The sequence below is a fragment of the Lissotriton helveticus genome, chromosome 10, assembly GCF_964261635.1.
Source record: "Lissotriton helveticus chromosome 10, aLisHel1.1, whole genome shotgun sequence".
Classification (NCBI taxonomy): domain Eukaryota; kingdom Metazoa; phylum Chordata; class Amphibia; order Caudata; family Salamandridae; genus Lissotriton; species Lissotriton helveticus.
Genome location: NC_136071.1, coordinates 115,772,590 through 115,787,625, shown reverse-complemented (window position 1 = coordinate 115,787,625; position 15,036 = coordinate 115,772,590). Strand labels below are relative to the sequence as shown.

General features: G+C 49.2%; 1 protein-coding gene across 1 annotated transcript in view; it reads right to left on the bottom strand.

Annotated features, from left to right (window-relative positions):
• The window catches only part of TRRAP (transformation/transcription domain associated protein), an 885,394-nt gene that overhangs the window by 742,894 nt on the left and 127,464 nt on the right, over window positions 1-15,036 (bottom strand). The window contains exons 18-19 of the mRNA XM_078664902.1: window positions 10,293-10,484; window positions 9,311-9,476 (exon numbers count right to left, since the gene is read on the bottom strand). Coding sequence (XP_078521028.1) covers window positions 9,311-9,476; window positions 10,293-10,484 — 358 coding nt within the window. The remainder of the gene's footprint in view (window positions 1-9,310; window positions 9,477-10,292; window positions 10,485-15,036) is intronic.

Genomic DNA, 15,036 nt, shown 5'->3' with positions numbered 1-15,036 from the left:
AGGCTATTGTAGCGCCCTTCTTCCTGGTGGAGTGGGCACGTGTCCCCTCAGCCAGTTCCTGTCCTGCCCGTTTGTGGCAGAGTTGGATTGTTTGTGCGATCCATCGTGCAATGGTCCTTTTGGTTACTGCTTTGCCCATGAAGCTGTTTGCGAAGGACACAAAAAACTGTTTCGTTTTCCTGTGCCCCTTTGTCCTTTCAATGTAGTGCATGACTGCCCTTCTGGCGTCCAGGGTGTGCAGAGCTCTCTCTGCGCTGGTTGTGGGTTTTTGGAAAAAACTCGGTATCTGTATAGACTGGTTCATGTGAAAATTGGATACCACCTTCGGCATGAAGTGTGGGTCAGTCCTCATCACAACTCTATCGTTGTGTATTTGTATGTATGGTTCTTGTAGCGTCAGCGCTTGAAGCTCGCTTACTCTGCGTAAGGACGTTATCGCAACCAGGAAGGCTGTTTTCATAGTTAGCATCTTTAGGGAGGCCTTGTGAAGTGGTTCAAAGGGCTCTTTCATGAGTTCCGTTAGGACTGTGTTCAAGTTCCATGCAGGTGGCGGCACCCGCTTGGGTGGTGCGATCCTTTTCGCTCCTTCTAGGAATCTCTTCACCACCTGTGATGTGAAGAAGCTCCTGCACGTTTCTCCCCTTGTGTAGGCTACTATCGCTGCCAAGTGAACTCTTAACGAGGATGAGCTAAGGTTCTTCTCCAGTAAGTGCGTCAGGTACCTTAGCACTGTGGAGTCCCTCTTCATCTTATTGTGGAGTCTTTCCTGTCTGCACCATATTGTGAATCTTTTCCATTTCGCAACGTAGCACTTTCGAGTGCTGGGCCTTCGTGCCTCCCGAAGTACCCTCAGGGTGCTTTCTGGTAGTCTCAAATGTGCGAACTCTATGTCCTCAGGAGCCACGCTACTAGGCTCATGCTCTCTGGCTCTGGATGCAGTACCTCTCCGTTCTGCATGGACAGTAGATCTTTCCTCCTGCTGAATCTGTGGGGTGCACACTGTGTCATCTCCATGATCTGCGAGTACCAGGTCTGCCTCGCCCACTGCGGTGCGACCAGTATCAGTGTCATGTTGCTCGCTCTGCACTTGCTCAGTACTCTGTGCATCAGTGGTATCGGGGGAAAGGCGTAGGCAAATGTCCTTGACCAATCTATCCATAGGGCATTCCCCAGTGTCCCCTCCTCGGGCTGCCTGGATGCGAAGTTTTGGCATTTTGCATTCTGGCGTGTGGCAAACAGGTCCACCGATGGTGTCCCCCACCTGTCGAACAGGTATCTTGTCTCCTGAGCATTGAGCTCCCACTCGTGGGATGCCGATGTCTGCCTGCTGAGCCAATCGGCTTGTATGTTGTCCTTCCCTGGTAGGTGTATGGCTAGCAGGTCTATCTTGAGAGGGATGGCCCATCTCCATATCTCCTGCGCCAGCGTTGAAAGCGGTGCGGACTGTGTGCCCCCCTGCTTGTTGATGTAGAACATCGCAGTGGTGTTGTCTGTTTGTATCAATACCCTGTGCTTGTACAGTCTTGTTTGAAAGGCCTTCAGTGCAAGGAAGATTGTCTTCAATTCTAAGTAATTGATGTGCTTTGTGGCATCCGTCGGTGTCCACAGTCCCCTCACCTTGAGCTCCTCCATGTGAGCGCCCCATCCCTTCAGGGATGCGTCTGTGGTGATGGTCACTGTTGGCGTTGGGGGCGTTAGAGGCTTTCCCCTTGCTATGTTCTCCATGGTCCACCATGTCATCTCCTTCTGCACTGCGTGCGTTACAACCACTAGATCCTCCCAACTGCCTGTAGCTTGTGACCATTGCTCCTGTAGCCATTCTTGAATGGGTCTCATGTGGAGTCGTACATTCGGTACCAGGTGGATGCATGATGCCATCATCCCCATGATCTTGCTCGCCGTCCTCACTGTCCGAGCTTGTCCCTTCCGGTAGAGGCGAGTTTCCTTCACCAGCGCCCTCGCCCTCTTCTCGCTGGGGAACACCTTGCCCTGTAAGGTGTTGATCTGTGCTCCCAGGAAGATCTTCACTTGTTCCGGCTCCATTGATGATTTCTTCCAATGGATGGAGAACCCCAGGTTTATGAGCGTGCTGGTCACTGTATGTGCGTGCAGCTTGCATTTCTGGTATGAGTTTGCTTTCACCAGCCAGTCGTCCAGGTAAGGGTATACATGTATTCCCTGCCTTCTTAGGTGCGCTGCGACTGCTGCGAGGCACTTTGTGAAAACTCTTGGTGCCGATTTTAGACCGAAGGCCAGTGTCGTGAACTGGTAGTGGCTTTCTCCGACGGTGAACCTGAGCATGTGCTTGTGCTTCCTGTTCATTGGGATGTGCAGGTATGCGTCTTTGAGGTCTATAGTGACCATGAAGTCCCCGGTCTGCAACTGTGGGAGCACCTCTTGCAGGGAGGTCATTTTGAATTTTTGCGTTCTTATGAATTTGTTCACGAACCGTAAATCGAGAATGGGCCTCATTGTCTCGTCTACTTTTGGTACCAGGAAGTATGTTGAGTATACTCCTGTGTTTCTTTCCTTGAAGGGTACCCTTTCTATGGCCTGCTTCTGCAGGAGTTCTTTTGCTTCTTCCTGAAGGCACTGCAGCTGCTTGCTTGCTAGCGGCTTTCTTCTTGGTTTTCTGTTTGTTGGCCTCGCCTCCAACTCTATGCAGTATCCGAATTGGATAATGTTGAGGATCCATTTGTCTGATGTGATTCCTCTCCACTCCTGGAGGTGGAATCTTAATCTTCCTCCCACTGGTGTCCTGTGGTCGTAGGTGTCTAGTTTGTCTTGACCCATCTGTACGTGCTGCCCCCTGGGATCTTTTTTGTGGGTGGGCACACGGATTTTTTTGAAGTCACTTGGAGGTGGGCTGCTGGCCCCCTCTTCTATTTTGTCCCCGTCCATTTCTCCCTCGAAAGGACTGGCCTCTTTGTTGGTACTGCCAGGGCTGTTTCTGATGGCCCTGCTGACCCTGCGAGTCTGCCTGGTGCGTTTGCTGGAAAGCCTGGTGTGATGTACCTGGCTGGTTTCCGCCTCTCCCGCCGGGCCTCCGTGACGGGGTGCCCCTCTTGTTCCCTCTGAACTGCAATGCTCCCATGGATCTTGCTGTTTCGTTATCCTTCTTAAGTTGGCTGAGTTGCTCATCAACTGTTTGTCCGAAAAGCGTACTGCCGTTGAATGGTGTGTTCAGGATGCTGTGTTGCACCTCCGGTTTGAAACCGGATATCCTGAGCCAGGCGTGTCTCCTTTCCGTGACGCCCATCATCATGAGCCTGCTGGCGGTGTCTGCCCCATCCAGGGCCGTCTTAAGGCAAGAATTTGCAGCATTCTTCCCCTCTTCAATTAGCTTTTCGGCTTTCTGCTTGGCATCCTGGGGCAAGTCCTTCACCAACTGCCCCAGTCCCTCCATGATTTGGTACATGTGTCTGTTTACCAGGGCGTTGGAATTAGCCATGCGCCAGTGGGTCGCGGCATTCCGTTCGATCCTTCTGCCCACCAGATCCATCCTTTTGCTCTCTTTATCCGGTGGCGGGCCCGAGGTAGTGGGTACGTTAGCCCTCCTCCTTGCTGTGGCCGTGATAATGGAGTCTGCGGAGACCGTGCCCTGAATGTAGGCCGGGTCCTTTGCGGCATGCTTGTACTTCTTCTCAGTTCTGGGAGTTACTGCCTTGCATGTTGCGGGCTCCCTGAAAGCTTCCTTCCCCTGAGCCAAGACGCTCTCGAGCATCGGGAGGAACTGGCTCCTCGTTTGTGTTGGGAGCAATGTTTCCAGAAGGAAGTCTGCTTTCTGCTTCTCTTCGTCGAGCTTGAGCTTGAAAGCTGCTGCGGCAGATTGTATCACCGCGTTGTAGGCCCCGATGTCGTCCGGCGGCGAGGGCCTCGAGGGGTAGGTGTCGACCACCTCCTCCGGGCTGTCGGTGTCGACATCGATGTAATCTACCTCCTGAAGGTCATAGGGCGCCGACTCTGTGTCTGTCCTGCCCTCATCTTCCTCCCCATAGCTGTAGCTCTCGTGGGGATTCTCGTACTCCTCCTGGTCGTCGAACACCTCGACGTCCTGGTCTTGCTCGGTGACTTCGGCGACCTCTTCTTCTTCCTCCTCGACCGCCTCCAGCACTGGTGGCTTGGTCTTGTGAGGGATCGTGAAGGCCTTCATCCTTGCGTCGAAATCTTTTTTCCGCTGCATGAAGTTCTCCATTTCTGCCTCGAGGCGCCTTCTTTTCTTTTCCATCTCGGCCGCGTGTTCCGCGTCGGATGGTTCCGCCGCTCTCTTCGACGGATGGCTCGTCGCCGTGCCTCTCGGAGTCGAAGTTTTCGACGTCGAACCGGATATCGGGTCTCTGGTCGTCGTCGACAGTTTCGGGTCTTTCTCCCTCGTCGATCGATCCTTTTCGGGGACGATTTTCGACGTCTTCTGCTGATCAGCAGCTCTCGGCGCCGGGGACTCCTTCTCTGAGGATCCGCTGGGCCTGGGAGTAGTCGCGGACGCCGCCTTTTTTGGCGTCGGCGCTTTCGGGGTCTTGCCCTCGATTTTTCGAGACTCAGAGTCTCTCGGGTTCTTGGGGGCCGAAGAGTCTCCTACCTTGTCAGAAGTCTTCGTGTAATCGGTCTCTACGACCGTGTAGCTGTCGTCTTCGGCGGCAGCGTTGTCTTCTTCCTCGGAGGACATCCCCAGCTCGTAGAGCGACGGGGTCGGGGCCTTCCCCTGCAGGGCGGCGTGTGCTACCCTCTGCCTCTCTCTCACACGAAGGGTCTTCGGGGTGAAGGCGGAACAGGCGTTGCAGTCTCCGCTTTCGTGGTCCACCGGTAGGCAAAGGTTGCATACCGGGTGCTGGTCCTTCTGCGCGTACTTGTGGTGGCAGTTACGGCAGAACTTGAACGGCGTGTTGTCCATCCTCGAGCGTCCAGGGCCTCTCTGGTCGCGTGTTCGTCGACGGTCGTCGAAGATCTGGATGGAAAACGCCTTATCTTTGCTTGTCTTTCGTCGGTGAAGTCCCCTGGAGTCTTCAGATGACTTCTCCTCGTCTTTTCTGTATTTTCTTTCTTCTTTCTCCAAAAATGTCTGGAGCCCAAACGGGAACGATCCAGACCCGACCGCGGAAAAAAAGAATCTGAAGATGGCGCCCAAGAGTGGGAGCTTCCGCAGGAAGCATGCCGACGTCACCGGAAATACACCCAAAGGGGGTGTGACGCCGACGCCCACCTGGGCAAAGAGAAAAAAAAAAAAAAAAACAAAGAAAAGACTACGAATCCGGACCCAACCACAAGACCGCGGAATAATGCACAGCATAGTGAATCCAGAAAGATTCACGCTGCAAAAGTGAAGTTATCTCTGCCCTCTGGAGTAGTGGATCTGCTAAAATGAGAAACTTCTTACTAAGGAAAATCAACCTGACCCGTTTTGGACAAAGGTCATTTACAGGAATGAATGGAGGCAGTGTCTCTAAGAACAACACTGCTTCAAACGCTAACCAGAGTAAACAGAGTAAAATAAGGCAGTAATGGAAGGTTAACAATAGTTCTGTGTAATACTCTTTTGCTGTACCTGGTCACTCTCCTCAAATTATCACCAAGTGATTAACCTCTCCCGCCTTCCTGGCAGATAACTGCTAGCCAGCTAAGGCTGTTTGTTCTTCCAGGAGAATTATATTGCACCTAATAAGCGGAGCTAGGAAGTGGACTACTCTCAGTGAACTACTCTCACAATGAGAGGGAGAAACTGGTGGACTGGTTTAATCACTGTTGACGCTTTAGGCAGTTTTGTTTTTCTTTGATAAATCATCTTTGGACTATAATTACCATACACCTCACTAGAAAGATTTTTTTGACAAATATTCCAACAGATTGTGTACATTGGCTCAGTTGCTGCTCCCAAAGCTGGTTTGGGAAAGGATGACTTTCATTCACACTGTAAAAAGCTACTATAACACATGCAGAAAAATAGTTTAAAAAAAATAAATATTGTCACTGCATGAACAGGCAATATGAAAATGTGCCCGCTTCACCCATTCCACACTCAGGATTACGGATTCAAAGGTAGTATTTAGGGGCATCTTATCGAAAACTGAAAGCAGGCTTTTATACATGTTGAAATAGCTTATTTTGACATGTTCTGTCCCCAGTTTGTTCAGTCATTCAGGACTGCACTGTTAGTCCTGGAGCCATGCTTTTAAGATCACTGAAGTGGGTGCTGCAAATCCCACATTGCCTGTTAAATATTGCTGTGGCTTTCGTAGAAGCAGATTTAATGAAGAATGAATTGCGTTACCATGTTTAAGGGACATGTACTGGGAACGGTTTAGAATTTCAAAGTGTCTGCAGTCCAAAATACCAGGATACCCAATTGGAAAAAAGTTCAGAAAGTACGCAAAATTAAACAAGCATTGAAAATGCAATAGGTCTCGCAATAGAAGAGTTTGACATTTTTCGTTTTGCAAATGGATGAGTGACACCTATAGCATTTGGAATGCAACATGTTTTGTATTTACGTGACTTATATGGCAGCTCTGGTCGTTATGCTACATCTCTAGATAGTTTTATCTTTCGCAAATGTGACACCTATTGTAACACAATATGTGTTGTGAGGGTGAGGGGTTGAGGGTGAGGGGTTGAGGGTGAGGGGTTGAGGGTGAGTGAGGGTGAGGGGTCGAGGGTGAGGGGTTGAGGGTGAGTGAGGGTGAGGGGTTGAGGGTGAGTGAGGGTGAGGTGTTGAGGGTGAGTGAGGGTGAGGGGTTGAGGGTGAGTGAGGGTGAGGGTGAGTGAGTGTGAGGGGTTGAGGGTGAGTGAGGGTGAGGGTGAGTGAGGGTGAGTGAGGGTGAGGCTGAGGGGTTGAGGGTGAGTGAGAGTGAGGGTGAGGGTGAGGGTGAGGGGTTGAGGGTGAGTGAGGGTGAGTGAGAGTGAGGGTGAGTGAGGGGTTGAGGGTGAAGGGTTGAGGGTGGGTGAGGGTGAGGGGTTGAGGGTGAGTGAGGGTGAGGGTGAGTGTGGGTGAGGGTGAGTGAGGGTGGGTGAGGGTGAGTGAGGGTGAGTGAGGGTGAGTGAGGGTGAGTGAGGGTGAGGGGTTGAGGGTGAGTGAGGGTGAGGGGTTGAGGGAGGGTGAGGGGTTGAGGGAGGGTGAGGGTGAGGGGTTGAGGGTGAGTGACGGTGAGGGTGGGTGGGGGTGGGTGAGGGTGAGGGGTTGAGGGTGAGTGAGGGTGAGGGTGAGTGAGTGTGAGGGGTTGAGGGTGAGGGTGAGTGAGGGTGAGGGGTTGAGGGTGAGTGAGGGTGAGGGTGAGGGTGAGGCTGAGGGGTTGAGGGTGAGTGAGGGTGAGGGTGAGTGAGGGGTTGAGGGTGAAGGGTTGAGGGGTTGAGGGTGAGTGAGGGTGAGGGGTTGAGGGGTTGAGGGTGAGTGAGGGTGAGGCGTTGAGGGTGAGTGAGAGTGAGGGTGAGGGTGAGGGTGAGTGAGGGTGAGTGAGGGTGAGGGTGAGTGAGGGTGAGGGTGAGTGAGGGTGAGGGTGAGTGAGGGTGAGGGTGAGTGAGGGTGAGGGGTTGAGGGTGTACTCTAAACAGCAATACATTGATCAAATCGTGTGTTCGACTAGTGCATGGTTTATCCACAGGAAAACAGAGCAAATCTTTGTAAATTACCAATGTGATGCACTTCCTATCGCAACATGTTTTTAAGCTAAAGTAGATTCGAAGCTCGATTCGTTTTAGGGCATTTTTTTTCTACATTTGGTCACACATCGATTCACTTGAGCAAGACTATTTGCCACAAAGCAAGGAGGAGGCACTTCGTTCATAAAGAATGAATCTGGTTTTGAACCAACTTCGAGGTTTGAACTGTTTTTAGCAATGGAAGTTGCTTGAAGAATGGACCGCAAATGAATTTAACTCATTCCTCTAACGCCCTACATGTATCATTTTAGTCTAAATTCATCGCCCAATCATGAAAAACACATTTGAACATTCTTACTGTTATCAGAATACTAATGCAAGATTTATTAATTTAGTGCACGGTTTAGCATACACTGCTGTGATCGGCCAAGGATTTAGTTAGATTAGGCGACACGGCGGGCAGGGGAGGGGGCGGAGCGGGTAAAAAAAAAAACAAGACGGAGGGAAAGGCAGATAAGGGGAGGGGGGAGGAGAAATGCGACACGGCGGAATCTGTAAAGGGAGTTTCGCAAAGATCCACACCATGCTTTTACTGTGGCTTGATAAACGGGTGAATTTGAGAAAAGGCTTCAGGGAAAGGTGGTGTGCGCGCTGTGTAGAAGCATCGGGAACTTATCAGCTGTATTTACTGAATTGTTAACCCCTTCCAACCATTTTCCCATTTCATGCGAGCTATCGCTGTGGTTGTTTGCGGAGACACTGTGTGGAAAAAAAGACAATATTGGCTGTGAATTAAAGCCATTTCTGAGCGCTGTCGCAGCAGCTTCCAGCAAGTGGAAAAAAAAGACAGGCGACTCACACGGTCATTTCAAATGTTATTGATTACAGCCTGTCGAAATGGCTGTAATTGGGAGGCTGGCAATGTCAGACAGCCCGGCAACCAAGCACTGAGACGAGCGCTTATAAAAAAGGCCTGCCTTCGCGCATGTATGCAGACTTGACATTTGTCACGGTTTTCACGATGATGACAAAAAGACCTGCAAAAGGAATGTACTCTAAACAGCAATACATTGATCAAATCGTGTGTTCGACTGGTGCATGGTTTATCCACAGGAAAACAGAGCAAATCTTTGTAAATTACCAATGTGATGCACTTCCTATCGGAACATGTTTTTAAGCTAAAGTAGAGTCGCGGGTAAAAAAAAACAAGACGGAGGGCATTGCTGTGGGGAGGGTGTGGAGGAGAAATGCACACGGCGGGCAGGGGAAGGGGCGGAGCGGGGAGAGCGGCATGTGGGTGTGAAGAAGCCGGGGCAAAAGGTGTCGGAGGAATGCGGCTGAGCGAACAGACGGCGATTGCGGCTGAGGGAACTGATGTGCACGCGCTTTTAAGCTCAATGCACATGCGCATTGAGCTTAAAAGTCACGGGCACTGCAAGGAATCGCCACGATTCCTTGCTTCTTAGTTAAAGGTTGTTTAAGCCGCAATAGGCTCGCAAGCTCGATGCGCATGCGCATCGACAGGCGAGACCTAAAAAGCTCTTCATATCATACTACCTGGAAAAGTAGATGTTTAACCAGTAAAAGAAGATCTGCAGGAAGTTGCTCAAGTGTGGAATGTTTTACAAACTCAGACACTATGAAGCTAGCCCTCACTTAAAGCACTGATTTATCCAATTATTGCAATAGGTTCAGCAAAATAGAAAGCATGTTTACAAACCTTGTAAGAGGTTTGGCAGCAGTGGCAAAAACTCCTGATATAGTAGATCATGGCTTCCTCCTCCTATTGATCTAAAGAGAGCTCTTAGAAGAAGAAAATAGTTGTACGGCTCTTTTGCAGTCTGTGCCAATTCCATGGAACTGTTCACGATCTTGTGCAAATGTGGCTGAAAAGAAGAAAAAACAAAGTGATTAGAATCCCTTGTAAAAGAAATGTACCAAACTGCAAGTGATCTACAAAAAAGGAGTTCAACAAGCACACAAGAGACAGCAGTGACTTCAGATGAAGTTTACAGAACATTGTGCTTCATCAAGGCATGCTCCAGAGACAAAATCAAGGACACGTTGCAGACAATGGAGAATGAGAAACAGCTTTAAATTGCACTATGGCCCCAGCTGTTATCCCCCAGTGAGTTTCTGAGGCCTTTCACGCCTCAGAACTGTGAGTAACGTTTTAGGACCTAGAATTACTGGTTTCATAATAGCAATTTTTCCTCAATTAAGGGGAGTTTAATGAAGGCATTTGGGGTGCGAACTGTCTGCTCGCCCTAGTGCTGGAGGGGCAAACAAGTACAGGCCTGAATGTCTCTGCCTACAGCACCTGTCTGTCTTCCAGAGACTGTTTTCCTGGTTGCAGGTGTGTACCAAAGGAAACCGGGTCCGAAAACAGTGATCAATTAGTAGATGTCTGGAGCAGTATTCTGGAGATACCGCTCTAGGTAACTCGTAAGGAAGGCCTAAGAATTGAACATCGATTTAGAGGAAAAAGAAAGAATGTCAAATTTTACTTCAGTAAAACATATGATGACCACTGCAGCAAGCTTATGGGTTACAGTTCAGCAGCAGTAAATGGTGGTAGGTTATGCAATGAGGCTGAAGTCAATAAGTGGATGGTCCAGAATAAAACTAATAAATAGGAAACATTCATGCTCAAAAACAGAATGAGGAAATATTTCACAGCTCAATAAGTTTAATGTGATTACCTTGAGCATCTGTTCATTTTCAGCAGCAAATAGTGAAACAGAACCAAAGACAAGCTTGAATAGCTTGAGGTAGAGATTGGACAGCTCTACATTAGAACCCATTTCTGGAAGACGATCTAGAAGATACTCCACCAGAATTGTTGCAAACAAAGCTGAGGTGGTTGGGTTTGCCAGAAAAGAATTGGCAACAATCTGAAAAAACAAGAAGTATATTGGAGAAAAAGAAATATCAATATAAAAACATTTTATTATCTGCAATTCCCACAATAAAAATGCAGACAAAAATACGACACATGCTTCAAAAAAACTCTTTCAGAGGGGTCTCTTTTTTCTCCCTCCCATTGTTAGCAAAGGACAAGCATCATAATGTATTTAGGTTAGGTGGAAGACATACAAATAGAATTATAAGTTAATGACTGTCAATAACTGATGCTTTTCACCAAGATCTTAAGAGTGAGAACTAAAGCAAAGCTTAAGCTGTGATATCACTCAGAACCTTGGGGTGAAAATTAACCCCTTTATTCACAATTTACCATACATAATTCTATATTACATATGGATACCATACCTGTATCATAGACTGCCTGAACTTTGAAAAAGACCAGACCTCCAGAGGACAGCTGTTCTGTCCCCAAAAATCAAACATAACGAACTACGGTGCACAGCGGATCTGCAAGTCCTGCCCACTCTGCACCAGATGCCTACGGCCCATGTCCAGGTGGCCCCCCAATCCAGAACAGATTCCCCAGTGATCCGGATGTCAAGCCCAGCATTGGCTCACCCCTCCTGGACTCCACAACGACGCCTGCAGCATGAATCCAAAGGCTCCCCCTGACCGCAACTGGCAAGAAGACTCAGACGTCTAAAGGTACCCCTGCACCCGAAGTCCGTGCACCTTGGTCAGCTGAATGGATGGTGCCCCAACATATCTAATTACCTCTGTTGTCTTTGGTCTCCCTCCTGCAAACTCCGGTGCGCCTCCTGCATCCTATTGGGGAGAGCAGAATCCTCATTGAAAAGCACTGGGCGCCCGACATTGAAACTGCACCCTGCACCTGGCCGCCCCTGTGCCACTGGTGGTGTATGTTTGGTGCTGCTTTGTGGACCCCACTGTGCTTAACCTAACCTCCAAAGCTTTACCTCCTCAACCGATTTACGTACCTGCAAACAGTGTGGCTTTGAGCACCTCCAGTCTCCATTGAAACGCATTGGGATGAACACCAATTTTTACATCTGCACCCGGCTGTGACAGTGTTTGTACTCATCTGACCCTTGCCCTTTGCCCTTTGGTCCCAAAGACTGTAGGAAAGTGCCCTTTTTGCATGGCTGCCCCCCACTATTTGCCAGACGTTTGATGCTTCTTGACTAAGTGTGCCCTGGGTTCCTGCTAATCAGGTACCCAGGGCATGTGCCCTTTCCCTAAAACTGTACCTTTGCTCCCATATTGGCACTCCTCTGACCTACATATAGGTCCTAAGTAAAAGGTACCAGGGGCACCAAGGACCTTGTAGCCAGAGAAAGTCTCTGGGGGCTGAAGCATATATTTTCCCACCATCGGAGTCCCCTCCCCTGACCCATACCCACTGCCAGTGCAGTCTGTGTGCCAGGGGAGACCCTAAACCTACAAGTCGCCATGGCACATATCCCTGTGTGCCATGCCCACAAAAACACAGCCTGTGGCATAGATCAGTCACTCCTCTAGCAGGCCTAACTGCTCTAAGGCAGAGTGCACTATACAACAGGTGAGGGCACAGTGGCATAAGCCCTGGGCCCCTACAGTACATGTGCCATTTCCAGGTATTGGAAGCGCAGTGAAGCTATTTTAGGCCATGGGCTGAGAGTTATGCACTCCGAATGCCACAATTCCATGATGGCTTTACTGAAGACTGAGAGGTTTGGTATGAAACTTCTCAGAATATTAAACCTACACTGATGTCAGTGTTAGATTGAACGTCAAACACACTCAGAGGGCATCTTAGAGATGCCCCCTGAAAAACGACCTAACACTAGTGTCCTGGCTAAAAGGCTGCTCGCCAGCTGCCACCCCCACACATGTTTCTGGACCCCTGGGTCGAGAGCATCCCGCTCTTGGGGTCCTGACACAAAGCACATCCTGGGCAGAGGTGCCAACTCTCTTCGCCCAGGATGGGCATGGTCCACAAAGGAGTAGCTTCAAAGGATTGCCACCTTTGTTAGCTGACCCGGTCTTTTGCTTCTCCCAGCAACTGCACCCACCGGTTTTTACCCCCACTTTGGGAGGGGGAATCAGCTGGAAATCCAAGGAAAGAGGGGAGGTGTGTCCACCTTTGCCAACTCCACCCCTCAGGTGAAGGAGACTAGGCGTAGCACAACTCTCAGTCTGCGCCATCTTGAAGATGGGGGGGGCAAGCAATGAGAGAGAAGATTATGCCCCCCTCCCACTGGAGGGTGGTATAGTAGGGGGTGTACCCACCACAAGGAAGAAACCCATTGGTCTCGATCTGTACCTGCCTGAAACACCCCTAAATGTATTTTTTAGGGACAACCCGACCCTTGCCTCCTCAGACAAGCAAGGAGGAGGAGAAGAAGGACCAAAAAGGCGTGCTGAAGGAAGAAGAGGAGGACACCAACTGCATTGGCCCCAGCCCTACGTGTTGTTCTGACCTGGCCTCGACCTAGTCCAGCAGAATCCAGGCAGATCCAACAAGTCCCCAGAACCCGGAGGACCTGACCTGCCATCCCTCCAAAGATTCTGTCTCCTGTGAGCACCGGACTTGCTCAAGAACCACACTCTGGCAGAATAAGAGAGTCTGCACCACTCTGCACCAGACACCTACGGCCAGACTTTGAGTGGCCCAACACCACAAGGAGGTCCCCCCCAGCGAACCTGACCTAGGATATGGTGATCCCTGACCTACCTCAAGCATCCCGACGTCGCCTGCATCCTCTATCTGGAGTATTCCCCCTGGAGCTCGTAAGGAAATCAGACGCCTAAAGACACCCCTGCACCCAATGCCCCACTGCCTTGGATGGCCCAACCGACTGTGTCCTGGTATCCCCCTGCATCCCATTGTACCTCTACAATCAGTGGTCGCCTCCAGGAAGCCTCCATGCCTGATCCGCAGTCTTTGTTCCAAACAGAGATCTCCCATTGAAAGCAACAGGGCACCAGGCGTCAAATCACTAACATGGACCCAGTCGCCCCTGTGGGAACACCTTATGTGCTAACTCGGATTTCCCTTTGCCCTGAGCTTAACCCTAGGAGCTTTACTCCCTCAACCCCGTAGATTGCCCGAGAGCAGCCCCCTAGCCCCATAGGCTAACATTGGGCCTCAGCACTCTGCACCCAGCCGCCCTACTGCCGCTGAGGGTGTTCTTTGAGAGCATCCTTGACCCTGGGGGAACCCTTGTTCTAACTCCAGAAACTCAACCCTAAAGACTTATTACTTACCTGTAAACCGATCACCACATTTTCCTTCATTGGATTGCATTGACTGTTTCTCCTCTGAAAAAGTTCTAAGTGTTGAGTTGTGTTTGTATGGAAACCTGAGCACCTGTGTTTTAATATCAAAATACTTTACTTACCTTTGTCTAGGAAATGTCCCAGTGTGATATTAAGGCATACCACACTGAGTGGAAAAAGTAACCTAAAAAGTAATCACAAGTATCAACTGTCTTTAAATGTTTTACAAACCTGTAACTAAGTCAAATTCAACCAGCTTGCATATTCTGATCAACCTGTTTTGAGAACTAAAATTGTACCCACCTGTAACAAATCCTGCTAGGTTCTAAAAATAAAATACAACTAGAGAAATATTTTTCATACAAAAAAATTGGTCTGAGTTCAGTCTTTGAGTGTGTGACATTTCTTGCCGGAGCGTGTACAATAAATGCTTAATATTACCCTCTGATAAAGCACTGCTCGCCCACACTACCACAAATAGAGAGTAAGGTGTTATCGACTTTTACCTCTGTAAGCTTATGGGGATCCCTTGGACTCTGTGCACACTATACCTTACTTTGGTATAGGAAATACAGAGGCAGCTTCCTACAAAGACTGACTGAAATGTTAAGTGCTGTACTTACCTGTTAAATGGCATTATTGCTTTCCTCCATAGGTTAACATTGAACTGTTCAGAAATTGCACAATGTGTTGACTTTTTAAAGTGGAAAGTATTTTTAGTTAAAAAAGGTACTTACCTTATTGCGAAGATAATGGTCTTAAAATAAAGTACAAACAAAGCTTATTTTTCTAAAATTGGTGTGGATCTCTTTTTTGAGTCGGGTGTTAATCTTTGGTCAATGTTGTGCAATAAATGTCTTACAATCCTCCGTGTTATGCCGAAGGCTGCTCGCCCGCACTACCACAAATGCACAAGTTACTTACCTTCGGTAACGATATATATAAGAAACAGTAGTTAGTGTTAGATTCCTTACCTTAGAATATCCCCAGGCGTCAGACTGGATCCGGAAAGTTTTGCCTAGCAGTACCCCTGCGCCTCGGTAGGCGTCATCTGCGGCTCCGCGTCCGTCGTCGGCGCCGGCATGACGTCGTCAGAAACGCAGAGCCATGATAAAAACCGACACTGGTGCCATGAAACTAGGGCCCTTAAAGGGAAGAACCTTAACCCTGGATATCGGTTCCCAGAACGGGGAGGATGGGTGGGGCGGTAAGGAATCTAACACTAACTACTGTTTCTTACAGGTATATCGTTACTGAAGATAAGTAACTTGTTCATCTGAAAGAAACAGGTTAGTGTTAGAT